The sequence below is a fragment of the Hylaeus volcanicus genome, chromosome 2 (genome assembly GCF_026283585.1).
Source record: "Hylaeus volcanicus isolate JK05 chromosome 2, UHH_iyHylVolc1.0_haploid, whole genome shotgun sequence".
NCBI lineage: Eukaryota > Metazoa > Arthropoda > Insecta > Hymenoptera > Colletidae > Hylaeus > Hylaeus volcanicus.
The window spans coordinates 10,623,315-10,647,931 of NC_071977.1; the positions used below are offsets into that span (position 1 = coordinate 10,623,315).

Genomic DNA, 24,617 nt, shown 5'->3' on the forward strand with positions numbered 1-24,617 from the left:
AGCAAAAAAAGAGAGCGTCGCAGGTGACCCATCTCAGCAGGAGACGAGAACGTTTCACAGTTGGTTAATCCTATTTTTAAAAGGTGTCACGGTCCGAGTACGTAAACGACGGAGAAAGTTCCACGGCATTACGCGTAAACGGACGTTTAATAGCGTCCGAGCACTCCCAAGCACTTCAGATAATCTAATAGAAACGAAAGTGATAAATAAATTCCAATAGACGATTACACCGGTGGCATTGATATGTCTATGGCGCGTTTGCCATTTTCACTACTGGTCGTAAGTGCTAGATACAGTTCCCTCGTCGATGAACTTAATCGATTTATTGGACATCGAACGGCTATACGATTTCCAGTGCTATTGAATTTTATCGGAGTGTGGAAGAAGATCCTGTTAGAGACACCTCCACTGCGCTACAGCTGCGTTCAGGCAGCTTCGTGGAAAAATCGGATCGAGTGTAGCGATTGGCGAAAGGTGGAAGCGCGATCCTGATCGACTCGATGCTAAGTCTAAAATATCTTTTTTCTTCTGAAAATTGCATTAGAGGCCCGATAATACCCACAATTCAGTGGCACAAGTATCCGAATTCAGCTGTGTACCCTCGCGTCAGAAACCGTGACTTTTATTCCCATAGAATACTGAATATTTCAATTCGAAGCGTGTAATTACCGCGCGGTGGATGACTCCTACTCCATGAACTATCGAAAGCAAGATCTCGAGTGAGAGAACGTTTATCTCCACCAGACGCACACGAAATACTGTGAATCTCGCGATAGATAGATCGTGGCTGGGATCACCAGAGAGATCTCTGATATTTTTTTTTTTTTTTTGTTGTATTCCAATTATGAGTTATACTGGAATTACTGCACCGGAGGATTACAGACTTCCCATAAACGCAATATCATTCTACCAAAGTCTGACTCGCGCGTTTCGCTATAATTCTACCGATTTAATGCGTGTAAAGATAAATCATGGAACTTAATGTAGCGTGATCCGGTGCTCCGTGTTATCATTTTATTGGAATAATCAGCAAACTCGTTGCATGTGATCGCACGCAATAATTGTCTAACTTTCACCAGCTGTAATTATTGTCAAGCAGGAAAGAATGAAGTTTTTTAACAATTTGCTCACACACTTTCACGCGTCAGCGTGTGATTACTTGGCGTGAGTAACTTTAATTACTGTAAATTATCCCGTTAAAAGCAAGTCCTTCCAATCAACTGCGACAGGGCTTTTTTAAACTCAATCTCATAGTGTCAGGATTTGTTATTAGATACAACTCGATTTTCATATTCAAAGAAAAGGAGTTGACATCATTAGAATATTATTTGAGCCGTTCATTGCACAAATCGATAACACGTTTACCTAGTGTTTCAGCGAACGAAATCGATGAGCACAGAGGAAAGCTATCGTACTTCGATCTATTCTAGAGTTTGAGCATGCTACACCACGATTTTCAAAAGGTCCAAACGAAAATCGCATCACTGGACGTACACCAGCACGTTTATCTAGTGTTCCAGCGAACGGAATCGTTGGGCACTAAAGAAAAGTATCGCATTTCGTTCGATTCCAGAGTTGCATACGTTAGGCCACCCATAAAACAAAAAATTGAGAAATGCGATGAAATATGATGATAAATAATGACACCTTAGTTCTGGACATCCACCGATGGAAATAACCTGCGCCAGAGCATCCTGCTTAAGTGCTAAAACATCGATTAGCGATTAATTAAAGGTTCCGCTCACGATACCTATCGCGATAATTGACACGCTCGTCCGTGTTTCGTCGCGTGAAGATAAGTAATCCTCTCGTAGTCATTGCATGCTACTCGATAACCGGTACGCATACTCATTCTACAATAAAATGGTTTCATTTTAATTAAATAGCGTTAGCGAAAAACTGTATAGTTTTCCATGTCTTGCTCGAGGCATACACACACCATATAATTGAAATTTAATTAAACTCTAGTACGCACTGGCTTTTGCAACATGAAAATTATAGTATCCGTACTGGCAGTTATCTTATCGGTTTGTCATAATTGGGCAACATAGAATTGTCAGGTAACTTTTGATAAACATTCGGACATTCTCCCTAGTTTTTTTATATTTCAACTCGAGACACTTTTAACGCTCACCTTTCGGGCTTATCTTGATCACGAAACATTAATGAGATCCACGTTCGCCTTAATTAGTGTCATTCGTTCCTCTACGAACGCCCGTTCTACAATGTAAATTTTAACTGTAAGCGCGCTGAACGCCAACTGGTCGAGCTTGACCAGTGAAAGGCGCATTTCTTTCGTTGAAAATATCACGAATCACGTATCCAATATTGAAATTATCCGATATGAACGAGTTCGCTGACAGAAACGGCAGTAAACTATAGAAATAATGCCGCTTTTGGCGGTGCCATGATAAGTGGGCGATTTTTCTGCGTAACAGGTCCTACTGAATTAACCTTTTTAAACCCGAATTTTGAGACTCAGTAATCGCAATTAGAATGAAAAACTATTAGATACGTGAGCCATTCATTGCATAAGACAAAAAGTTGAGAAATGCGACGAAATAATGTATACAGTTTTTTTAAATTCCCTTTATCATATAGATTCAAATAAATGTTGTAGAATGCATAAATATAGATGTAGCTTTTATCTAACGGTATATAAAATTAATAAGAAACAATTCTGTCTACAACTCAATCATTACCATTTCATCTGCATTTATTTCTAAAATGATTACATTTGATTCCAGGTCGGAGTTCCTTCAGTTCGCGAAAGAGTTATCTATTTAACGATTTAAGAATAATAAAAAAATGAATTCAACCCCAACCCTGATTTACAATGGACCACCGTACTCGCCCACTTCTGATAGACGTGATTGCGAAATCCCTCGCGTTTCGTTGGCTATAATAATTTTGCTCGGCACCCCAGTGGTGTCTTGTCGAAGTGTACCGAATATAGAGTGAACAGCATCTGGTCTAGACAAACCATTTTCATTCGAAGTTGATTACCCGGCTACGTGGGAGTTGCCGTGATATAATGACATCTCTGGACATTTCAGATGCCCGATTTGGTATGACTTCTGTTGGTCCAATTCCGTTCGCTGAGCTACACCGTGATTGCTCCTTTCAATCTCTGACAGGAAATTCCTATGCGAAGTCTCGAGCACCGTCCGGAATTCCAGAAGATACGGATCTAATCATGGTCGAGTAGAGCTTCGCCTTCAATTGCAGAGGTGGAATATATTTAGTTAATTTCTGCACTCGACACGAACTGATATTAAAATGGGAAGCCCAATTTAGGGGTGTTACCGAGATTTAAAGATATATATTATCACTGAAATTAGGTATAAGATAAACGTTTTTCGAATAAAGTTAAAATATTGTATAATAACTTAGTACTGTCTCTTTTATAAGATATATTAAACTACGGTAAAAAAAAAATTATTTAAAATATTCATTCTTTTACGCCGCTGACTAGACCTAACCCCTTAATAAAGTAGAAGGAGGTTCTTTAGATGTCTATTAAATCGTGCTCGCAAGTGTTGTCTTCTGAACAGAGGATTGAGTCATAAAGTAACTGATGCATGAATTTACACGCTTATTTCTGTTTGGCACCCGCTGTGGTTTGCAAATTTGGCCGTAGTATCGGATACACAGAACATTAACTTTGTGATAAAGTCATCCGACGACAGATCGAGCGAATCAAAGTTCGCAAATAGCACCAGTAACTTTTCTGCCAGTGACACATTTTTGCGTTTCTATTTCTCAACACCGACCCTTGATAGCAAATTTCTGTTACAAGCGACGTATAGTTAATTCGTGAAATCCATTACTGTGCCGAGGTCAATATCATTAAAAACAAATTATAGAACACTTAACCAGAATTGTGCTCGAAGTACAGATTAATCAAATATGCATTGACGCGAACACTAGCAGGAATTTATCAAATTTGCATACAGGTGCACTTTTCGTAAGAGTGAACGGAAAATGAAATTTGCACTTGTAGACACGACGCAAACGAATGTCTGCCAAGAATGTTGATATTCTTTAATGCCTTCTGGCGACCAGAAAGAATTTTCTTAATCGTTATTTAACGCGCGGTTTATTATTATTGTCGGAGCTTTCGTGTAAACGCAACATTAACTCTGCGCTCCATTAAGAAATAAAACGAAATGTCAACATACAGTATCGATCTACAAGATCAACTACTAAATTTATATGATCTCAGGAGCGACAATGGGGGCTTCTAACTAGAACAAAGAATCACTCGTTTTAATTTCCCTTGTTTCCAATACTTTTTTATTTCACAGCCCCCCGTGACACTTTGCACTTCATACAGGATAGCGCACTCGATTGCAGTTACTCAGGCGTCTAGTCGATTCTACAAGCTCGCAGAGTTCACTCAGATGTTATAAAAATTCAGTAAAATCAAGATTACAGAAAGTATTACACAACGTTTCAACAACTGCGTTGGTTCGGAATACGTTTTAATTAAGAAAAAAATTTGTTTCGTATCAAGGAGTTTTTATTGAGCCTCATTCCCATCCTCCGAAGTTTTCACGACAGAGTGTCATTGTTGTACAGCGTATAGTAACATCAAAACGCTGATCATCCAATGAAGAAGTACTCGCGACTGGTCAACGACAATGATGAACGTCGACCTGCGGCGTACTCTCTGCCCTTTGTCTCCAAGAAAAGTGCAAAGAGCGTTTGATAGTTGTACTTAACCGTAGCCTTTATCCATCCTGGTGAATCATCTCGCAGTCTAGTCATCTCCTCCAGTCATGACTTCCATGAACTCTGAAATAGAAATTATTAATCGAAATTATTGAAAGTAGAGGTAGAGAAAAGCATTGTAGTTAGTAACCACCTATAGTCAATCCTATAAATATTTGTACCCTCTATGTCTATGGACGAAGTTTGACTAAATTAAATAATAGTTTCGATATTACCAAATGAATTTTTCATTATGTATATGTATACGAATATGGGACAATCCTCCACAAAGGACATCGTAGTCAATGCCAAGATCTTGGGTTCATCAAATGCAAAATTATTAATAGTCCACGTTATTAATTATTCGCGACAGTTAATCGATGTCGACTATAAATAGGCAAATCTGAGGTGTGTTTGCCTGAGGCGACCCTGTGGGCTGTCGGAAACCCGTGGTGATTACAAGACGTTAGTCATCTGCGCCGAACACGCCACGCGTTAATCAATTAATTCGAACTGATAGATTGTTGGCAAGCCGCGTTAAACGTTCCCAGCAATTTCCAACGCGCGGTAAGATTTCCTGCGTTAGTTGTTCTTGGCACGCGGCTGCCCGGGTCGCGTTGGTAATTAGTTTGATCGACATGTTATGAAAATTCTAGGCTGCTGCTGACCGTCGAAGTCCAGCGTTCCGGAGCCGTCGGCGTCGATCTCCTCGATCATCATGTCCAGTTCCGCGGGCGTCAGTTTGTCGTCCAGCTCGTGGAGAATGTCGCGGAACACCTCTGTGGTGATGTACCCGTTGCCTTCCTTGTCGTACAACCGGAAGGCCTCGCGCAACTCCTGTTGCATCGCCTCGGAGTCCTCCTCCACTAGGAATCTGGCGGCCAGGGTGCAGAACTCCTCGAACTCCAGCTGACCGGATCCTGTGGGAGTCAGAAGCTTTATTTAAGACTCTAGATGTTAATTGGATAAGCAACATCTCTTTAACACGTTGAGCGCCACGCTAATTGTTTGTGAAAATTTGTATGGGAATAAAATTTTGTTTTAAAGTAATTCAAAACTATATAATCCAAGATTTGTCACGGTATTCGTTGTTCCACTCTCATTCGGTATCTCCAAAAATAAATTTCCCAAATTCTGTTTTCAGTTGTGCTGTCAGATCCTTTACGTATTCTCGTTTATGTAGATTGTATTTTAGGAAGGTGCATGTGCAGATCGAATATAAACCATCAATTGACTCATTGAGACTAGATCTATCAGAACTCTGTTTACATATATTTACAGTCAGCTCAAAGTTCCCATAGTTAAATATGAAAAGACTTATAAAGTGGTCCAATATTTCAGAATTTTTTAAAAATAATATTCACTGTTAGCAATGATCGTCTTATTGAGTAAACAGCACTCGAGTTGCTCACAGTGTGTGTTCCAGTTTGAAAAACATCACTTCACTTGCGATGCAATTGATTGTACACGGAAATTATACTACATTGTCCTCTTTTTCTGTCAATTACGCGTGGAGTTCGAGGCCATTTTCTTACCGTCTTCGTCCACTTCATTAATGATTTCCTTCAGTGTCTTTTCGCTGAGCTCGTAGCCCAACATGGTCAATATGGTGCCCACCATGTCTGTGCCGATGCTGCCTTTCTTGTCGTGGTCGAAGGCGTCGAATGCCTTCTTCAGGACTGCAACGACAGCATTCACAATTATATTTGACATAATAAAAGGCATGAATTCTAGCTTCGGACGAAATTGAACTGAATTACTCACGGGCAACTTGATCCTTGGTCAGGTCATCCTGCAATTATCAAACATAGTTTTGTTAAAATTATAAATGTACGTTTCATTTGTTACGCGGTATCAAAAATTACAGAATAAGTAAATTCTAAAATTGATTAAATTAATGATGATTTACGACAGTCTATAATCAACAAGAAATCAGGATTAACTTGGAAATTAAGGCTGTGTTGCTAAATATGTACTCAATAAAATGTAAAAAATGAGTACATTGTAAAATAGTTGTGTTTATGATGTTTTCAACCTACCATGGCGATGTGGTTGTTAGGTATTTACAGAAAAATTTGGTGTTAACACACGACAGCGTCGACGGCTTATCCGGGTATGCACCAAATTCTGGCTGTGGAGTTCTGTTTTATGTGGACATTACGATGATCTTCTGGCACGTGATTGACCGAATAGTATCTACAACCTAGGAACTCTAGTGGTTTTCAAATTCATCGAGGACACTCCCCACCCGGTTTTCGAAGACGCGGAGCTTCAATTGTGCGTGCTCAGAGGCAACGTACTCGATTTTGAAACTCTTCCTGCTGGCATCCTTGTCTCTCCTATTTCCCCTCGATTCAACGGAGACTGAAATGGCATTCTTCGAGCTGAAAGCGACCCTGTGAGTACCTCGAATTTCATTTATCCCATAGCTGAAATACTTTCTGCAAAAAGTACATTAAAATATATTAAACGTATTAAAATTTGCTGATTATTTTTATACAACCTTATTAATATATATTAAACACATGCTTGAAACAAACTACTAATTTTTAATTTGAACATTAGATTGGACTTGTATCGTTTGAATAATCATCTAGAAATTTTATAACTTCTTTAAACTCTAAGTTTTAATACTCTACAACAGTGTTACCTAATATATTACGATTTAATATTCCATTCGTCGAAATATTTTTCCAATTAGATAGCGAAGGAATCCATTATATATGATGATTTAACACGGCTTTCGTGACACATGACTATTAGAAAACAGAATTATTTACATTTCGCCAGCTCACGCACATAACGATACGGCAACTTTCATTTCTTTTTATATAATTGCGAACAATAGTTGGGCAAGTAAATGTTGTTTCTCTTACTGATAAATTTTAATATAAATTCAATTTCATCATTTGAAAGCTAGTGAAATATTACATCATAAAATGTAATTTCAAATGAGGATTAGAATGGATGTAAATTTAAACGTTTAATTATATTTACGATAGACAATCTTTATGTCCATCATAGCTAATTAAATTCCATTTGATACAGAGTACAATTGATTTCAAAACTATTCATACTATTTGTTGAGTTACTACAGTTGGTCACTCTTCAATTTGGTATACGCTCTTTTAGTTTCATCTACATTTTAAGTATGAAGTAACGTTGGGGAGAGTCCAATATATATTTCTCAAATTGACATTTTATAAAATACATAACACTATGTCCTACTTAAAATACGTTTGTACTTTAAAGCAAAGTGAAATTGTATGTGGAAAGCTTCATTTTTGTATAAAGATAAAAGAGATCTTCAAATTCGAAAGCCACTGTAAACCTAAATAAAATTCTTCGTCTCTAGAAATTCCTCGATACTACGATCAAGTTCCGTTTCGCAAAGATCCTCCAAACGAAGCTTCCGCGCCGCAATATGATTCACGATCAATATGGCGAGGAAAAATGATGCGACAATAGGGGGAGTTGGCTCATCGCCTGGCGCAAAACCGCAGATCAAGACAATGCGGCGTAATAACCGAATCTCTTCTATTTTCAGGTAGCTAATTATAAGCTCATAAAGTCTAGCACCAGCCATTATATTTAGGAGATATTAACATTCATTCCTGCATATTGCCCGTTGCCACTTCCTTACAACCTACTGTTAACTTTCTGTTAAGCAACTACCACCCGCTACAGTCTAGATAATGATAGTTTCGCAGATCGTAGTAGTAGAAACTGCTCGTTGCAGGTTAACAAGATAATGCGTGGCATTATTATAGAGCATGTAACACTTCATTAAAACCTATACCTATGTTGTAGAGAGCACGTAATAGTTTGTGTGTTAGTTTCTAAAGATCGGATCACTGTCTGCACAGGTTGCAAGTAGGCTCTCTAACTCTGAAGTGGTCCTAAGTATATGCTTATATGGTTTGCATTCCACTGTGAAGGTCGAGATGACTAATTTGGAGGGGCGAGGGGGGAGCATGTAACAATTTATGCGAAATGTTAGTTTCTGTAGATCTGATTGCTGTTTTGTTGGATTTGTACGCACACTGAGCGTCTGGACAGACTTGAGCATAGTAATTGAAAGTTAATTCTACCTTTGTATGAAGTAAGAGATGAGTTTCTTATTCCAAAATATTTTACTAAAACTAATTCATTTGTATGAAATCCTGAGAAGATTTATTTTGAGTCACTGTTCACAGTCCTTGTTTATTTACACCTTTAAATATTTTATGGAATTTTATTAATAATGTCTGTATGTGTAATCTTGGGTGGATGAATAATAGGGATAAATAATGTACACACTGTGGGTTGCCATCAATTTAATTTCTATATTCTTTACCATATTACACGGTATGGATGTATTCATATATAAAAAGAATTACGCTTAAATACCAATTGAAGACGAATGTACACAATAATATACACGGATTGGTTTTGCTATTTTTTTTTATACTTTTATTACTTTTCCTTGACATGAAGTCACATTGATCGTATCGTGGTGGTCTGAGGCGTTTCACAATTTAATCGCTTACGAGTATTGTCACTGTTGCAATCAATTTCACGACTCGTTGGCAAAGTATAAAATTAAGAAGCGCGATGAACAATATTTTCAATCGAAAGATATCGCTTTTGTTCAATTATAATCTTCGAGTTCCGACAGAATTCACTACGACGTTGAATTTTGCGCGAACTTCCAACGCAGTGAGAGAAGATTGCGTTCGTAGATCGAGATCTATATCGCAACGTAGAAACGTCGATTTATATCGATCGATATGAACCGGTTTCTGGGAACGATATTCTCTAGAATATCGCCCGAGTTAACCGCGGCGTAGATAGAAATACATTTTAGCCGATTGTGACTCCGAAAGCGACGGACCTGGCAGAAATACATTCTCAACTGTATCCACGTTGCGTGCTCAGCAGACATCACCTACGAACCTTTAACTTCATACTTTGCCAACGGCACATACATCTCCAATAAATCGCAGTCTCCACGGTGTGAAACGGGCGGCTTCGTAGCTCGTGGTCGTGGCCGGCACGAGAGACCGCCGCTTCGTGCCAAAGCTGATAATTTAACCTGTCATGACCTCCATGAATTCTGCAACAAGAATCCGTGGCTCTCGGTAACTCGAAGCTCTCAAATTTTCCGTGGTTGGAAAATTTCAAATGTAGCATGGAAGACAATATTTAGGATTTGATCAAAATCAAGTTGGTTTTATTTTTTATCAAATAAAATGTCTAACTCTGGTTTTTAAGCCTGTAGAACATTTTGAGGATTTCTGCGAGGAATCGCGAAGGACAGGAGAAATAGAAAAGACAAAGCAGGAGATAATCGAACTGAAAACACAAGAGGTGGAAATAGTACTCAAGAGTCAGAGATGGGCAAAATTTCAGTCGAATAATAGAATTCTATTGGAAAAAGGGATTTTCGATCTATCCATTACGAAACACTAAACTCGATCATTCTAAATTTAAGAAAAGTTATTGTAGATTCATGTGAAGATAAGAATTTTGCCGAGCTCTGTCAAGAGCAACACAAGAATATTGTATCTCTGGTCGATCGAGGATGCCGACACGTACCTTCGAAATCGAGTGTGCCAGATCCATCAGTGTCCACCTCCTCGATGATCATGTCAAGTTCCTCTGGAGACAATGCATCGTCTAGTTCGTGGAGGATGTCTCTGAACACGTCTGTGGTGATGTAACCGTTTCCTTCCTTATCGTATAGACGGAAGGCTTCTCTCAATTCTTGCTGCATCGCCTCGGTGTCGGTGTCCTCCTCCATGAATCGGGACGCCAGCCCACAGAACTCGTGGAAGTCCAGCTCTCCAGATCCTAGCAAACGATGAAACCCCAGGAATTTATGATTTATTTGAAATTTCAGAGCAATTAGTGTAACTTAATAAAATCTAATTTATAACTTTGGTTGCTTTACATTTCATGAAAATTATTTCATTTTGTTTTAATAAAAATTGAAACATGTTTGGGAAGCATATAAAATTAATTTCATTCTAACATACCAAACGTGTCGAATTCTGCAATAACCCCGTTCAGAGTTTCAGATGGGATTTTCATTCCCATCATGGATAGGATGGTGCCGACCATGTCAGTCTTGATCATCTCCTTCTTCTCAGGGTCGAAGGCATCGAAACCCATCTTCAATTCTGCGAGTGAATAATTAATTAAGAAGCTTCTTCTCCAGCGTGCATTATTGATCCTAATTTAAAGTTATAGGTACTCACGTGCGATTTGGTCCTTGCTGAGCTGAATGTCATCCTGCAAAGGAAGTGGTAACAATTATTTCACGTACACAACAAACTTTGCATTTGGCAACTCTATTAAACCACTTTCAGCAATAAGAGAACAACATTGATCGATAGAATCACTAAATAAATACGATATATTTCTTCATTGACTTAAAAAAATGTTACTGTTACACCATCTTCATTTTTACACTTGGAATACAAAGGGATAATTACCATTGCGGTGGTGACTCGTTAAGAAAGCTTTTCGTTCAAATTAATCACAATACCACGGTAAGTAAACGACCAACGATTCCCTTCGGAACAATCGGTTCTGAACGACTTACTGTACCGATGAAAATGTCACACTGAGGCTTAGTAAACTAATTAGTAGAACTGCATAGACGCAACCCCGCATTCTTATTAGCATCGACATGTCGCCAATCATCTGTCGTCTCGAAAGCACTATAAAAAGATTCTTAATCGGGAGCCTTTCATGGTACACACTTTGCGAAACGATCGGTACGTTGACGCAAGACTTGAATGGCCAATACTGCATCGACGTTTCAAACAACTATTGTTTTCTTTTTATCTTTTATTGTCACTTCTTACTCCGGTGAATTTTTATTTAGAACGTTGAGCGATTATTTTAGTTGCTCCTGCGAGTATGTGCGGTAGGACATGATCCTGCATAAATAAATAAATAACATTTGTGATCGTTATTTCAACCCTTGGCACTCGGAAGCTAAAGGTTCGTCAGTTCCTGTGAGAAGCTCTTCGAGTTATGGAGTTAAATTGTTATGGAGATTAGTTTATTTATTCATTCATCACTTTACTCTTTAGATATTTCACAGATTGCTCTCGAATCAGGTACCTGAATTTACAATTACCCCCATAAAATAAATAACTCGAAATAAATTTTTCATTACAAATATATACATATGTGTTTATTCGTGTGGATATTTATAATAAAACATTTGTTTGGAAACATCAAACTTATTATACAATTTCGACAAATTTCTTCGATAGACGTAGAGGACACGAACACTTATAGGACTGACTATACTTCCCCTCAGAAAATATACATAAAATTAATCTATCATTAATCGCGATGTAGCCTTAGGAAGCTCGCGCTTCAAATTGAACAAATTGCCAGAAATTAATCTCTGCTCCAGACGGCTAAGCGCCCCTAAAGCCCGAGCCGTCCCTGAGCAGAAGCGAAGAACGCGAAAACCAATATGGAATGATAATTGCATCATGCCTCGCTGAGAGATCGGTAGATCGCTTTGCAAGAAAGTGGGAAACGGGAACGCGTTACGTCGAGGGAAGGGGTTACATCATCCCGCAATGTCAAGCTCACGCAAATCCGGAACTGCGATTGGCAGCGTCCGTAGAAAGCCAGTGACGCGCCTTCTGCGTATAGCCGGTCATTTCCACTGCACGCGGCGGTGCCGAGCGTGAAAACGGTTATACTGATTGCGGCTTGGTCCAACAGTACAGCAGTTTGATATTGGCATTGCGTCCTTTTAGAGAATTGCAGTGGTTTGCCAGTCGCCGGTACGTGCAAAAACTGCTCGGCTGGCAGCCACCGGTGAGGACGATACGTCGGAGCTGAGTGACCTCCTTAGCCAATCAGATGGAGCTTCGACGTTAGAGCCGAACCACTGACCTAATCATTAAAAATAAACGCCGGTGGGCGAACTGGCCAGTGATAACAATCAACGTTAGTCTCGTACCCGCTTTCGTTACCACACGTGATTCCATTATATTAACCCCTTCGATGCCCGAGTCGATATATCGACGCTTGCGAACTCGCCAGAAATACGCCGCCGATCGTCGGCCGAATCTTTGCTAGTTCAGCTTGGGAAGCGCAAATTTAGGTGCGAGTACTGATATTCTCGAGCATCTTGGCAGGGTAGAGTTGCTCAAAGCGTACCGAGCGTTTAAGTCACGCTCGATAATTGATCTGTTATTGGAGAGAAGCATGATTTAGTGCCGAATATTTGGAATAGTTGAGTTATACAAGGATGGAGGAAGAATTTGTATAGTTCGTTTCGTGTTTATGTTTGGTAAATATAGGCGAGTTTGGTGTAATCTTCGACCAGCGAATTGAAGGTTACAGAAAGATGCTGTTGCAGTATAATTTTACGTGTTTATATTTTTACTATTACTGGTACAATTTATGATATACAGTCAGTCCCGAAAGAATTCGTACCCTCTGTATCTATTCAAGAAATTTGTCTAAATTAAATGTCAAGTTTGATGTTTTCAAATAAATTTTTATTATTAATATGTACATGTGTAAAACCTGTTCATGTACATATCCATAATGGAACATTTATTTGAAAACGTCAAATCTATCGCTTAATTTAGGCAAACTACTCCAATAGATATACAGGGTACGAATACTTCTGGGACTGACTGTATATTAGAATTACAATGAAGATTAAATCGATCCTTTTCGCTACTGCCGAGGTATGAGTGGTACCTGGAAACTGGAAGGGTTGTGCGAAACTGATCACCTCGGCTGAAAATGTTTATTTCTGTTTATTTACTTTTTTTCCCCAGACTTTCGCGTTATACTAGACCACCGAAACTGACATTGACACTCGCGCCTTCGGGCCGTCGGCCAGATTATTCAAGATTTAGGCCGATGAGACAAGGATTATTTATTTTCCACGTTGCAAAATGTACGACGAGCCGCGCGCAGTTTGTTATAAACAGTTTCGTAGCCGTCGTTCACTTATCATGAAAGATACTGGTTGCGAACTGAACGAGATCAGGTGTATAAATAAACTATGACTGAATTTGCATCCAGGTATATTTACGACACCTACTATTTTACTAAACGAAACTCTCAACATGGTCGTTAAAAGTACCTAGAAACGGGAACCGCAAGTTTGAGGGAATTCGAGGGAATCTTATACTCCAGCGGCTTGGTACACGGAATTATCGTCTCTCGAGACCTAACCCAGGTGTATTTACGACATCTACAGTTTTTCTAAGCAAAACATAGTCGTTAAGGGGGTACTCTTTTATTTTGGGTTGAAAAATGGACTTCCTTTTATATTTTTGATGTTTAGTGTCTTTAAAATATTGGGTCATCCCATAAGTTCGTGCTGAAGACCGTATCAATATTTAATAAAAAAAACTACAGAAATTTTATAGTGACGGTATAATGACAACGTCAGAAAGTTGAGAAAATATTCTAAAACGAGAGAGATTACCTTTCTCTATAACACTTAAGAGTATGTTTCACATATTAATTTCAGTAGCAAACGTAGAAGTGGCATAAACTATTAGGACGACCTAATATTTCTATCAAAGTATATCAAACTTTAGGCTGATCAGTTAAGCTGATTAAACACGAAACTTCAGTTGTAAAATTAACAAAATCTAGTATACATATTCATAAATAATCCTACCAAATTTCAAAAGATGCTGACGATTACTTTGCTGCAAAATCCTGAATATAACTTTCGAACAAACAAAAATAAAACAGCACCCCAATGTAACTACAAATGCAAGACACAATTCCGAGAACGTTTAAAAAAATCTTATACAGTGGCTCGGTACACGAAATTGTCATCCGTCGAGGCAACCGTCATGGACACCGACGGAATGAAGGGATGGGGTGGCACGGCTGGAGCGTCGCATTTCTGTCTCTCTGTCTCGCTGTTCAATCTCACGGTCTTCCAGGAGTCCAATAGCTCCGAATGTTCGAAATCGGACACGTAACTGTTCCAATCGCTCTGCAGACTAACCCTGGACACCCGTTCTCTGCGAGGAGGTATAGGTCTCGGTGGCAGAGGGGTGATGTAACCATCCTCATACATCTTGTTGCTGACATACGCCACGTTTCCGTTCACGCGTTTCTCCTCGTCGACGTTGACCCCTTTAGGCAGAACAATGGCGTCCACGTTCCTGCGTTTCACCAGCATCACCCGTTTGCTCCCGCGCAGCAACGAGGGGTTCCTCCAGATGAGCACGAAAGCGATGAACGCGCCGATGGCGAGCATCAGGAGCAAAGACACGGTTAACGACAGGAAGACGGCGCTTTTGTCAGCGTTCGTCAACCAAGTCGAGGCCTCGTACGTCGGGTTCGTGGTCACGGCCAAGCAGTTCAACGGGGACACGAAGGAAGTATCGTTATCGTTGAGCAAACATATCGTGTACGTTGTCTGCGGATCGATACCCTGCAGCAGATAAGAGTGCTTGACGTTTTTTGCACAGTTGAGCGACCTGTCGACGTCATCGTTGTCGAACCAGAGCAACATGACTCCCTCCTCCAGGTCGGGGAGGTTGATCAGCAGGCTCTGGTCCTCGGTCTTCAGAACGTAGAAGTCGTGTAAACGGGGAGGAAAATGGACATCCGTCGATAAAACCCTGCGGGAGTCGCTCATCTGGAGGATTGTTTTTGGGACGGTACAGTTCAATTCGATGTCCTCTAATTCTAGTAACTCGCTGGTCTCGGGGACTTCGACTGTGGACTGGTCACAGTCGCGTGCTGTGCTGGTAGTATCTGTTGGACAAAACGTTGCTACGTTGAATGATTTCCCAGAGTTCTCTTTCGGTGTGCTGCAAACTGGTACGCTGGTTACTACTTGAGGGTAGGTCTGAATAAGATTTCGCATCCATTGCATGCTGCAATCGCAGTTCCAGGGATTGTTCTGTATCGTCACGCGAAAAGGTTTCTGGAGATATAGGACCGAGTCGAAGAGCCCCTCTGGAAATGATCGAATGTTGTTGTTGTTTATTATCAATTGCGATATGGAAGTTGCCATCGGTTGCAGTGCATCCTGGGAGAGATACTCTACTTTAGAGTTGTCTAGGTAGAGAGATTCCACTTGTGTGATTCCTTCAAACAATTCTCGATTAATCACGGTTATAGCGTTTCCTCGTAACGATAGAATCTGAATTTTCAGAGGTGTAGTTCCACCCGTTATGTTTCGCAGTATTTGATAGTCGTCGATGACTTCGGACAGCTCGAGGATGGTTAGAGTGCTAGCTACGTGCTCTAATAAATTTAATTCCGCATACTTGATGATGTTCTTTCGCATTGTGAATTCCTCCAATGCGTTTACTTTACGAAACATTGCTTTTCGCAAAGAGGAGAGTTGGTTTCTCACCAAGATGATTTTTTTGGTTTCCTTGAAAATGGGTCGGTCGAACGCTTCGTCTTCTATTTCGCTCAGGGAACATCTGTCCAGTGTCAGCTCTTCTATCGACGCGTTGGTGCTCAGCCAATTGCTTCGAAGCGTGTTAGATGGGAATTTGCAGCCGACGAATGACAGCTTCACTGATTCTGATCTCGAGCAAGTCATCTGTATGAAATGTTTCTTAATGTTATATTCTGCAGAGAAACGAGAATAAAATTTTTCGGAAACAACCAAATTTGATAGAAGGATATATAAAAGAAACTTGTGGCTAAAAGAAGGTGTGTTTTCGTGAGTTGTTGCTATTTGAGGCTTTGAAACGATGAAATTTGATTTCGTTTTCATTGCTTTGCATACCTTGAAAGTGGTTTCGATGAAAATTTTCGCCACCTCCCCGGGATCAGCGTCGCTCAGGATGGACGAGCAACTGATGGTTGGGCATTCCTTGATCTGACAGTTCGAAGTCATAATCTCCTGTATCGTAGGACCCAAATTTTTTTGGGTCACAGACGTCATTGAGCTCGTATATCTATTCACAGTTGAATTTGAAGGAACGAAGTCATTTATCACCCCTTCGTCGTTTACTGCTTCTAGAAATCCACACCGTGCCCAGAAGATGAATCCGGTAGCAGTGAATATCAGCACCGCCACTAGAAGTGTCTGCCATGCAGCAAAACTGCATTCATTAATGCATTAAATAGATATAGTCGACAAAATGAGGTAGAAACGAATATTTCAGGCATAAAACCAGTTCCTGAGCATTTGAATTTTGAGCTCTAGTTCTTGGAATTAGCAAAAGCTTCAGTAAACGATTAAAATGAAAATCTTTGTACTGTACCTTGTCAGTTCCTCAAACGTGGGAGCCAACGTCTGACAGAGCCTTAATTTTCTAGCAAACATTTGCACGTACGGTCAGTGTTCCACTGAGAAACGATAGTTACGAACCATCTGGCGAACTCGGAAACGTAATCGAATTGTATGAGAACGCATGTCAATCGTATCTATGATTCTCGCTGATTAGTTTTATCGCGATACTATAATATTAAACGCATTTAAAACGAGGTGTCCTTAAGGGGAATAATGCATACTACGAGAAAGTTCTCTTTTGGATCAAATGTCTGTTGTTTATTTACTAGAAACTGTATGATACTTTATTAACACAATTCATACAAAGTTGTTTCACGTTTAACTTCTCATGATGCTATGTACACACTCACGAAATACCAGAGCGACTTCGCATGGGTCCTGTTTCCCTTTAACTGAAACACGAATCGAGTATGCGTATAGATTGAACAGAGGTATACGAAGAATTACTCAAACTATTTGAAATAGATTCACTTACCATTTTCTCCACATTCTTCCATAGCTTTTTGCATACGTACACCTTTTTCCGAATTCATATCCATTATTGAGGACATGGCTCCTATTAATTTCTCGATATGTATAATAGTTCCTGTCATCTATACAATCATAAATGAAAAACGATATCCGTAAATCTGTGTATGTTATTTAGTCGTGTTCTTAACGCGGAGTTTTACACTTTCTGATTCTTTTTTGTTTGTAGATTATCACGTTCATCTTACCAAACCTTCTTTTTCATGAATGCAAAACAGGAAACACCCGACTTTTCCTATAAAGTCTGTCCTACGCCAATCTTTGAAACTTATATTAGAATCACTAAAATATTGGAGCAGCTCCGCTGTGGATGAATAAGAGATCCTTCAGCTTTGCAGACATTTTACGAACGACGTGCAATAAATATACTACGGTTTGCTCACGCTCTGATATTCCTGCACGGTCAGTACATTCAATCATCAGTACCACAGGTATTTCGAATCTCTCCGCAACCTCTTGTAATGAACATTCGCTTACGATTATCTGAAATTATTGCGATTTCAGAATCGTGCATGTCTGATTAACTACATATACAGCAGAGTTGTTTTCGTTTAAATTGAGCATTTCTTACGTGACAGCAGAGTAGACACAAAACAAGTAAAAAGTTCTTCATTCTTCAAACAAAGAAAGGCTGTTGAATGTTCTAGATCTTCTTACCAAATGAAATCTATGTTACGCGAAGTTCTACTTATACCTGCTTGTGTAAATAATTTGCTGCTTCATTTCGATTAGTTGAAACAAAAGATCGGTGCGGGCAGCTGGTTCTGATTTCTATCTGATATAATTGTGTCTAGTTTGGCTCAGTTTGCATTGTTAAGACTTCCTGCGTACAGGTATTTATAATAGTTGAAGATGTTATGTAATTTATAGTAACTGGACACTCGTTCTAAATAGGCAGTACTAGTATTCCATAATTTTTTAGAAATATTATTATTATAATGTAAACGCAGTGTAATTCTGCATTAAACGGAGTTAAAGTAAGGAATCCTTAAAGGGAATATTCATCTACTACTAGAAGGTTGTTCTTTTGATCAAACGTCTACTGTTTATTTACTACTAGCCGTATGGTTATTCTTTAACGGAATTTATATAAAGTTCGGTCACGGTCGACGATTCACGCGCGCATGTACACATTCACGATAAGTCAGGGCGACTTCGCATGGGTTTTCTAGCCCTTCAACTGAAACATCAAATGAGCATGTGAATATGATTGATCAAAGATATCTACAGAGAATTAGAATAATTTTTGGAAATAGATTCGGTTAGCAGCTTCTGCACACGCCTCCATATGTTTCTGTATGCGAGCAATCTTGTCCGAATCGTTATCGTTTGATGAGGGCAAGAATTTTATTAATTTCTCCACTTCTACCGTGTTTTCTGTCATCTAAACATTGATCAATGAAAAACCATATTCGTGAATCCGCAAATCTTTTTAACGTTGAATTCTACATTTTTCAATTCTGTTTGGAAGATTATTATGTTGACTTTACCAGGCCACCTTTTTTCATAATGCATGCCAAGAAGCATCCAGCGTTTACCATGACCTGTTCTCTACTCGAGGACTTCAAAGCTTGAACTGGAGATTTAAAATACTCCATCAACTCCGCTGCGAATGTAAGGGACAGTTTTGATTTTGACAAATACTGTACGGTTGGTGTGCAATAAATAATAAACAACGGTCTGCTCACGTTCCGATACTCCTATAAGATCACGGCATTCAGTCAGCAGTCCTAAAGGCAATTGGTATTGCTCCGCTAACAGCTTCATCGAGCATTGGCTCACAATTATCTGGAATCAATACGATTTTAGAATCGTGCTTGTCAAATTATCTACATGTAAAGTAGAGTTGGTTTATTTAAATTATTCTTTAAATGTGATATTAAAGAGTCGAGAATTTCTTTCGTGACAGCAAAGAAATCACAAAAGAACTAAAAAGTTTTTCATTTATCAAACAGAGAGAATTTCTTGGATGTTCAAGATGTTCTTAGCAAATGAAATCAATGTTACGTGAAGTTGTACTTATACAAGTTTGTGTAAGTAATTTGTTACTTCACTCGAATTAGTTGGAACAAAAGATCGGGTGCGGGTAGCTGGGTCTGATTTTTATCTGACATAATTGAGTCTAGTTTGCATTGTTGAGATCTCCTTCGTATAGGTATTTATAATAATTGGTGATGTTATGCAATTTAGACTTACTAGAAACTTGTACTAAATAGACAGCACTGGTATTATAATAATAACATGGGTAGTAAAACAATTTGTTCACAAGTTTTCATTATAAATCCAAAAGTATTTATTTCTTGTTTTTGTATAAACAGTGGGACAACTTTCTCAACAGTCTCGTCGAGCCTTATCATGAATGAACAAGGTAATATAAAAACAACACAGATGTACAAAACATCTATTTGTACAATATTGTCATATGTTTGAACAATACTTGTGTCAATATTATTACAATACTGTACATGTGATTAATGTCGCTTTCATTTAATTGTGTCTACTGTCACAACAGTAAAAGAACGAGACGTTCTCCCTATCTTTCGCGACTTCTTCCTCGACGGTATTTGCCATTGGCCTGCCACGAGTTTCTGGCAATGTCAAACACAACAGTCCAGCCATTAGAGTTAGAACACCACAGAGGGTTGTTGGTCCCCACCAAACTAATGCACCTAACAGATCAGCAACGTATGGCGCAGCCACGCTTCCAACATGGGACATGGCTGAATTTGTTCCAACCGCGGAATTCCTGCACACCTGGAATAGAGATTACAGTAGAAAATGACCATAATATTAAAAAAATTTGTACAGAATTAATAAATGAAAATTGGAAACTTTGCAGAGTGCTATTCTTTGAAGTGAATATAATATTTAAATGCGAGGTTTATAATTATTTTTACCGTAGGGAAGAGCTCCGAGCTGTACAAAATAACTATCCCGTAAGCAGCGGACGCACTAAATCTTCCGAACAGTGACACAGTCAGAATCGTATCACTTTCTGACGTTGGTATTACTAAAATACATAATAAGCATAACGCTGCGATTATGTACAATGCTCCTGCTCCAACACGTCTTCCCACGACCATTAAAATTGGTGTTGGTATCAGGTAAGCTGGTATTTCGGTCAGCCCCATCACCAGGACGTAAATATACTGATTTGTCGAGAAGTTCGTCAGATTTAATGCTGAAACAATATGATACTATTTAGATAAAAGGAAATGTATGAATATGATAAATTGAAAACAGAATTCTTTTCTGGAAATAATTATTAGGTGATAAGTATTCTTGATACAATTCTGAAACATTCCTCTTTCTTCGTGTTTAATACTGTAGTTAATAAAAAAAAAGTGCTTCTTGTATTTTTTGTCACAACATGCAATTTCTTTATTATATTGCAGTTGAAAATTTTTGGAACCCTTAGGACGACCATAAATATAATTGATCAAATTGCCTCTTTAATCGAATGCTTGGAGAAACACCATCCAAGAATTGTTTTGCATCGAGCAACCACTGGAATTATTTTCTAGGAATAGGCTGTCGAGTTAATTTTAGCATGAAGAATTACACAGAAACTTTGACGGTTGTAAACTTTGGTTGTTTGGTTACCTAGCGCGTAATAAGAGAGCGAGGCCACCATCCAGTTAAAATTTGTGATGAGGAGCCTCTTCCGCAATTCGCTGTCGCTGATTACCACTTGAAAACCTTGAATATTTTTTCGCAATCGTTCTTTGGTCGTCTCGGTGGCTGTCGTTGACACATTCGAATTTTTATAATCCGTGAAGGCCAAATCTGTCGTTGTATCGTCATTGGAAGTTTTCTTGGAAGCTTTCTCGATCAAAGTCTTGGCTTCCTTTCGACGATTGTGCGCTATCAACCATCGAGGAGATTCTGGCATGTACCTGCATGAACCATTAAAGTTTTTCATTCATGTGACAATGCTATGAACTTACGCTGAAGGTAAAATAAGCAGGATGAATTTTATTTTTATTTTATAATCGGTGTCTCAAAGAGTTAAATAAAATTTCCTTTGACTTTTCGTGTTGTACCTCTAACGATTCAAGTAAGCAAATGTATCCTTCGATTAGTGTTTACATAACATTTCACAAGCTTACCACAAGTGGATCAACAAGAGCAGAGCAGGTAGAGATATTGCTAATTGAACGTATCTCCATTCGTGTATAAAGTAAGCTACAGCCGGAATAATGACAATTCCTGAGGCATAGCCAGTATTGTAAGCGATTCCCATCCACTGTCTATGTTTTTCACATGCCACTTCTGTAACTGTATAAATTATTCATTCATTTATTTCAATTTTCATCTAGATTAGAATTTATTACATATAATGTTAACAGCTATACTTCAACCAATATTCTATTATAGAAAAATTTTAATAATTTTAGTGAAACCAAGTGAAGTGGTGAGTGAAGAAAAATAATAAATCTTTCTGTTTAAGGCACAGCTTACGTGTCGTGAATGCTGAGTATTGTATGGCAGCGTGGCTGACGCCATTGAAGAACCTTGAGATCATGAAGCCCCAATACCAGGGAACAACTGCACCAGCTGGACCAGAAGTGATCAACAATATTATACCAATTACATAACTGACTTTACGCCCGTATCTGTCTGCAAAAATTCCGAAGAAAGCGCTGCCCAATAATTTTCCAAGGGACAGAGCCATGTGAGTACTCGAACGAGCCGCGCTTTTGTCGCAGACCAAGTCCCACTAAAAGTATTTACAATCAAATGACTACTGAAATCATTATTCTGCTAAAAATAGAAAACATGACGATTTCAATTCGTTTAAAAAAGAACTGGTTTGAGAAAAATAAATAAATTAAGAAAGTCGATAAGGAACTCAATGTCGAAATTGGGTGCTCTTTGTGAATTGGTTTTTGTTATCAGTATCAAACGTCCAAATGTTCGAACAGCATTTTTCCAAAAAGGTTATCTGAAAGGTGTAATCGCGTGAAGATAGATACGCGAAAAGCAACACTTACATCTTCAACGAGTGAAGTTCTGTCGAGATCATTCGCAAAGCTTCTTACTTCGCATGCTAATTCCTCTGGAAATTCGTTGTTGCTCTTATATTCCAAAGCCTTGTCGAATCCAATTATCGCGAAAGACGTATAGTTGTAACCGTACATGGTGCACGGGCTGGCCGAGGAAATGTTTCTTATTTGCTCGTCCGTCCAATTCGCAGCGCTTAGACTTGGCACCGAGCACCAGTGAGTGGGAACCTATACAAACATGTAATTCGTTAATTGTTTGTACAAATGATTCCACGTGCAAGGTTATCGTTAACGCGTGCGATGCGCCAAGTTTACTTCGGCAATGAAAATGTAGGACATGGAATGCATTCCATTGAATATCGTCGGCGTGAGCGTGAAAATAAATATTATCCATAGAAAATTGGAGCCCAAGCCGAGTTTCTCGAGCGCTTGTACCAGAGGATCCGTGTCCTTCGATTTTGTCGCACCGTCGACTTGATCGTCAGACATCTTCCCTTCTGGAAGTAAAATTAAAATAGTATCAAGACACGTAAGTGAATTTTACGAATCATTTTTTAAACGAAACTGAACACTAGGAGATCTTATTCTCGTTACTGATTGTAAAGCAAATCAGATTATAACTAATTTCTTAGGTGAAAATGAAAAAAATGTATAATGTTTAAAATTCAATTAAATACGCAAATTTTTCTTTCCCGAGTTTTCTTCCAAATGTAACATTATAATATTAATATACATAATAATGTAATATTAAAATACTTTTAAATTATTACTTTTACCGATGAGTGCTGTATTACTAATAACTATCAAACTTGAGGAACAAGCAATGAGAATTCTTATCACAACTGATCGATCTTTTAATTCGATTGAATATCATCTAAATTTATACTCAATGGCTCTAATGAAGTACTTTCTTCTAATAAAGCTACAAATATCACAAATACGTCCTTATCATACAAGATAATTTTTAAAATTACTGATGATTACTGACCGTGTGTCAACAAGGTCGATTTACCACGAAAGCGACATCGGCAACCATTTCCTAATATCTCAGATATCTAACTATCGGTCACGTGACTTTGTGCTATTTCATATCAACGTCAACTTTCTCACAAATAATTCCTCAACAATACACTGTCACTTCATTTTCGTATTTCAAACAGTCAACACATATTTGCACTACGATGAATACGTCGCAACACTTCAGATGACACGTTCGCATACTTCAACATTAGTGTTCCTCTTCTTATCGACCTCTGTTCGCTAAGGTTTCACTGGATTCGTCGGTAACGTGATTTTGCTACATCTTGCAACGCTTCTGGGAACGAAATCCTCTGCACGATCGTATCCAAACGACTACTGACGATTGTTCGCTTTCCTTTGCCACGCATTTAGATAAGCAGGTCTCTTGTCAGGTACGGCGATGCCAACACAAAATGATTTTAGTTCTGTTAGCCATCGTACGATAACGATAACCTTAACTGATTCTCCTCGAATGATGCATCGTTACGATTTAGCAACATTGTGAGCCTCGAATAATTCATCGCTTCTTTTATGTATGTCTGTTGTTCAATTATCACCGTGTAGTATTTGTTTTTCACATCTCATTCAATTTTCTCTCCTGGCAAAATCCATTTAGACAATCTGTAAATATTAATAGAAAGGCGTGAGTATGTAAATATGAGGAACTGTGGAGAATCTGAAATTTCAAACGTGGGAGGCAAACTGTTACATCTGTATTTACGAATGGTATAGTTTGTTTATGTTTGATAAATGGTACGTAAAATTCGTTTCGTTGGATTTAGACAAAACGTGACCATCAGTCTTGACTTGATTTTTCATACTGTTACGTTTAAACGATTACGTTGGATACAGCTGTATCGTTCTCGTGGAAATTTCAAAAATAAAAGCGCGAGGAGTTACAAAAGTGTTATGGCATGCGATACGTTTGATAAAATGAGGTAAAGATAGCAGTCGCGAAGATCACAGATGGCTCAGCACTGTGAGTTGCGCAATACCGCGAATGTGTCTCGTTATTCTACGAATTCAATTGCACGCGAGGCTACTTTAGTCGTGGTTACGTGACTGGGATGATTATCAGGTATGCCGAA

General features: G+C 38.8%; 5 protein-coding genes and 1 long non-coding RNA gene across 8 annotated transcripts; 1 reads left to right on the plus strand and 5 right to left on the minus strand.

The window, feature by feature from the left end:
• Positions 1–4,267: 4,267 nt before the first annotated feature.
• LOC128884716 (troponin C, isoallergen Bla g 6.0201-like) lies at positions 4,268–6,886 on the minus strand. Its single transcript, XM_054138297.1, has 5 exons — positions 6,753–6,886; positions 6,478–6,505; positions 6,249–6,392; positions 5,382–5,633; positions 4,268–4,797 (listed from the first exon to the last, which is right to left on the minus strand). The coding sequence occupies exons 1-5, from the start codon at positions 6,753–6,755 to the stop codon at positions 4,763–4,765; spliced, it is 462 nt and encodes a 153-aa protein (XP_053994272.1). The 5' UTR covers positions 6,756–6,886; the 3' UTR covers positions 4,268–4,762.
• An 89-nt stretch (positions 6,887–6,975) lies between these two features.
• LOC128884718 (uncharacterized) lies at positions 6,976–9,297 on the plus strand. The gene is made up of 3 exons (XR_008459458.1): positions 6,976–7,111; positions 8,069–8,260; positions 8,580–9,297. It is a non-coding gene; the product is annotated as an uncharacterized LOC128884718 (long non-coding RNA).
• LOC128884715 (troponin C, isoallergen Bla g 6.0201-like) lies at positions 9,015–11,418 on the minus strand. Of its 2 annotated transcripts, none has more exons than XM_054138295.1 (5): positions 11,305–11,418; positions 10,953–10,986; positions 10,731–10,874; positions 10,291–10,545; positions 9,015–9,808 (listed from the first exon to the last, which is right to left on the minus strand). In XM_054138295.1, exons 1-5 carry the CDS (start codon positions 11,398–11,400, stop codon positions 9,783–9,785), a joined length of 555 nt encoding a protein of 184 aa, XP_053994270.1. In that variant the 5' UTR covers positions 11,401–11,418; the 3' UTR covers positions 9,015–9,782. The 2 variants fall into 2 exon arrangements, with proteins under 2 accessions (XP_053994270.1, XP_053994271.1); XM_054138296.1 differs by having other exon boundaries at positions 11,190–11,331.
• Positions 11,419–11,541: 123 nt separating this feature from the next.
• LOC128884713 (leucine-rich repeat transmembrane protein FLRT3-like) lies at positions 11,542–16,577 on the minus strand. The gene is made up of 2 exons (XM_054138292.1): positions 16,466–16,577; positions 11,542–16,276 (listed from the first exon to the last, which is right to left on the minus strand). Exons 1-2 carry the CDS (start codon positions 16,574–16,576, stop codon positions 14,510–14,512), a joined length of 1,878 nt encoding a protein of 625 aa, XP_053994267.1. The 5' UTR covers position 16,577; the 3' UTR covers positions 11,542–14,509.
• Positions 16,578–17,218: 641 nt separating this feature from the next.
• LOC128884717 (pheromone-binding protein Gp-9-like) lies at positions 17,219–18,185 on the minus strand. The gene is made up of 5 exons (XM_054138298.1): positions 18,075–18,185; positions 17,887–17,986; positions 17,692–17,807; positions 17,451–17,568; positions 17,219–17,367 (listed from the first exon to the last, which is right to left on the minus strand). The coding sequence occupies exons 1-5, from the start codon at positions 18,114–18,116 to the stop codon at positions 17,294–17,296; spliced, it is 450 nt and encodes a 149-aa protein (XP_053994273.1). The 5' UTR covers positions 18,117–18,185; the 3' UTR covers positions 17,219–17,293.
• Positions 18,186–19,756: 1,571 nt separating this feature from the next.
• Positions 19,757–23,640, minus strand: LOC128884714 (organic cation transporter protein-like). 2 transcript variants are annotated; one of them, XM_054138293.1, is made up of 8 exons: positions 23,498–23,640; positions 22,825–23,006; positions 22,498–22,737; positions 21,965–22,223; positions 21,613–21,781; positions 21,107–21,399; positions 20,401–20,684; positions 19,757–20,257 (listed from the first exon to the last, which is right to left on the minus strand). In XM_054138293.1, exons 2-8 carry the CDS (start codon positions 22,996–22,998, stop codon positions 19,991–19,993), a joined length of 1,686 nt encoding a protein of 561 aa, XP_053994268.1. In that variant the 5' UTR covers positions 22,999–23,006; positions 23,498–23,640; the 3' UTR covers positions 19,757–19,990. The 2 variants fall into 2 exon arrangements, with proteins under 2 accessions (XP_053994268.1, XP_053994269.1); XM_054138294.1 differs by lacking the exon at positions 23,498–23,640 and adding an exon at positions 23,280–23,415.
• Between the last annotated feature and the right edge of the window lie 977 nt (positions 23,641–24,617).

Excerpts from the sequence above, each read along its gene's own strand:
- LOC128884716 (XM_054138297.1), bottom strand. Across the intron at positions 6,393-6,477 it reads GACCAAGGATCAAGTTGCCC|TCCTGAAGAAGGCATTCGAC; the intron begins GTGAGTAATTCA and ends CTGTCGTTGCAG. Across the intron at positions 4,798-5,381 it reads CGGAACGCTGGACTTCGACG|AGTTCATGGAAGTCATGACT; the intron begins GTCAGCAGCAGC and ends TTTCTATTTCAG.
- LOC128884715 (XM_054138295.1), bottom strand. The coding sequence starts at position 11,400 with ATGATTGGCGACATGTCGATGCTAATAAGAATGCGGGGTTGCGTCTAT. Across the intron at positions 10,987-11,304 it reads TCAGTGTGACATTTTCATCG|GATGACATTCAGCTCAGCAA; the intron begins GTACAGTAAGTC and ends CTTCCTTTGCAG. Across the intron at positions 10,546-10,730 it reads TGCAGAATTCGACACGTTTG|GATCTGGAGAGCTGGACTTC; the intron begins GTATGTTAGAAT and ends ATCGTTTGCTAG.
- LOC128884713 (XM_054138292.1), bottom strand. The coding sequence starts at position 16,576 with ATGACTTCGAACTGTCAGATCAAGGAATGCCCAACCATCAGTTGCTCG. Across the intron at positions 16,277-16,465 it reads TCATCGAAACCACTTTCAAG|ATGACTTGCTCGAGATCAGA; the intron begins GTATGCAAAGCA and ends CATTTCATACAG.
- LOC128884717 (XM_054138298.1), bottom strand. The coding sequence starts at position 18,116 with ATGAAGAACTTTTTACTTGTTTTGTGTCTACTCTGCTGTCAC. Across the intron at positions 17,808-17,886 it reads CCGTGCAGGAATATCAGAGC|CGGAGCTGCTCCAATATTTT; the intron begins GTGAGCAAACCG and ends ATTCATCCACAG. Across the intron at positions 17,368-17,450 it reads GGAAGAATGTGGAGAAAATG|TTAAAGGGAAACAGGACCCA; the intron begins GTAAGTGAATCT and ends TTCGTGTTTCAG.
- LOC128884714 (XM_054138293.1), bottom strand. The coding sequence starts at position 22,998 with ATGTCTGACGATCAAGTCGACGGTGCGACAAAATCGAAGGACACGGAT. Across the intron at positions 21,782-21,964 it reads ATACTCAGCATTCACGACAC|TTACAGAAGTGGCATGTGAA; the intron begins GTAAGCTGTGCC and ends TAATTTATACAG. Across the intron at positions 20,685-21,106 it reads GCTCTCTTATTACGCGCTAG|CATTAAATCTGACGAACTTC; the intron begins GTAACCAAACAA and ends ATATTGTTTCAG.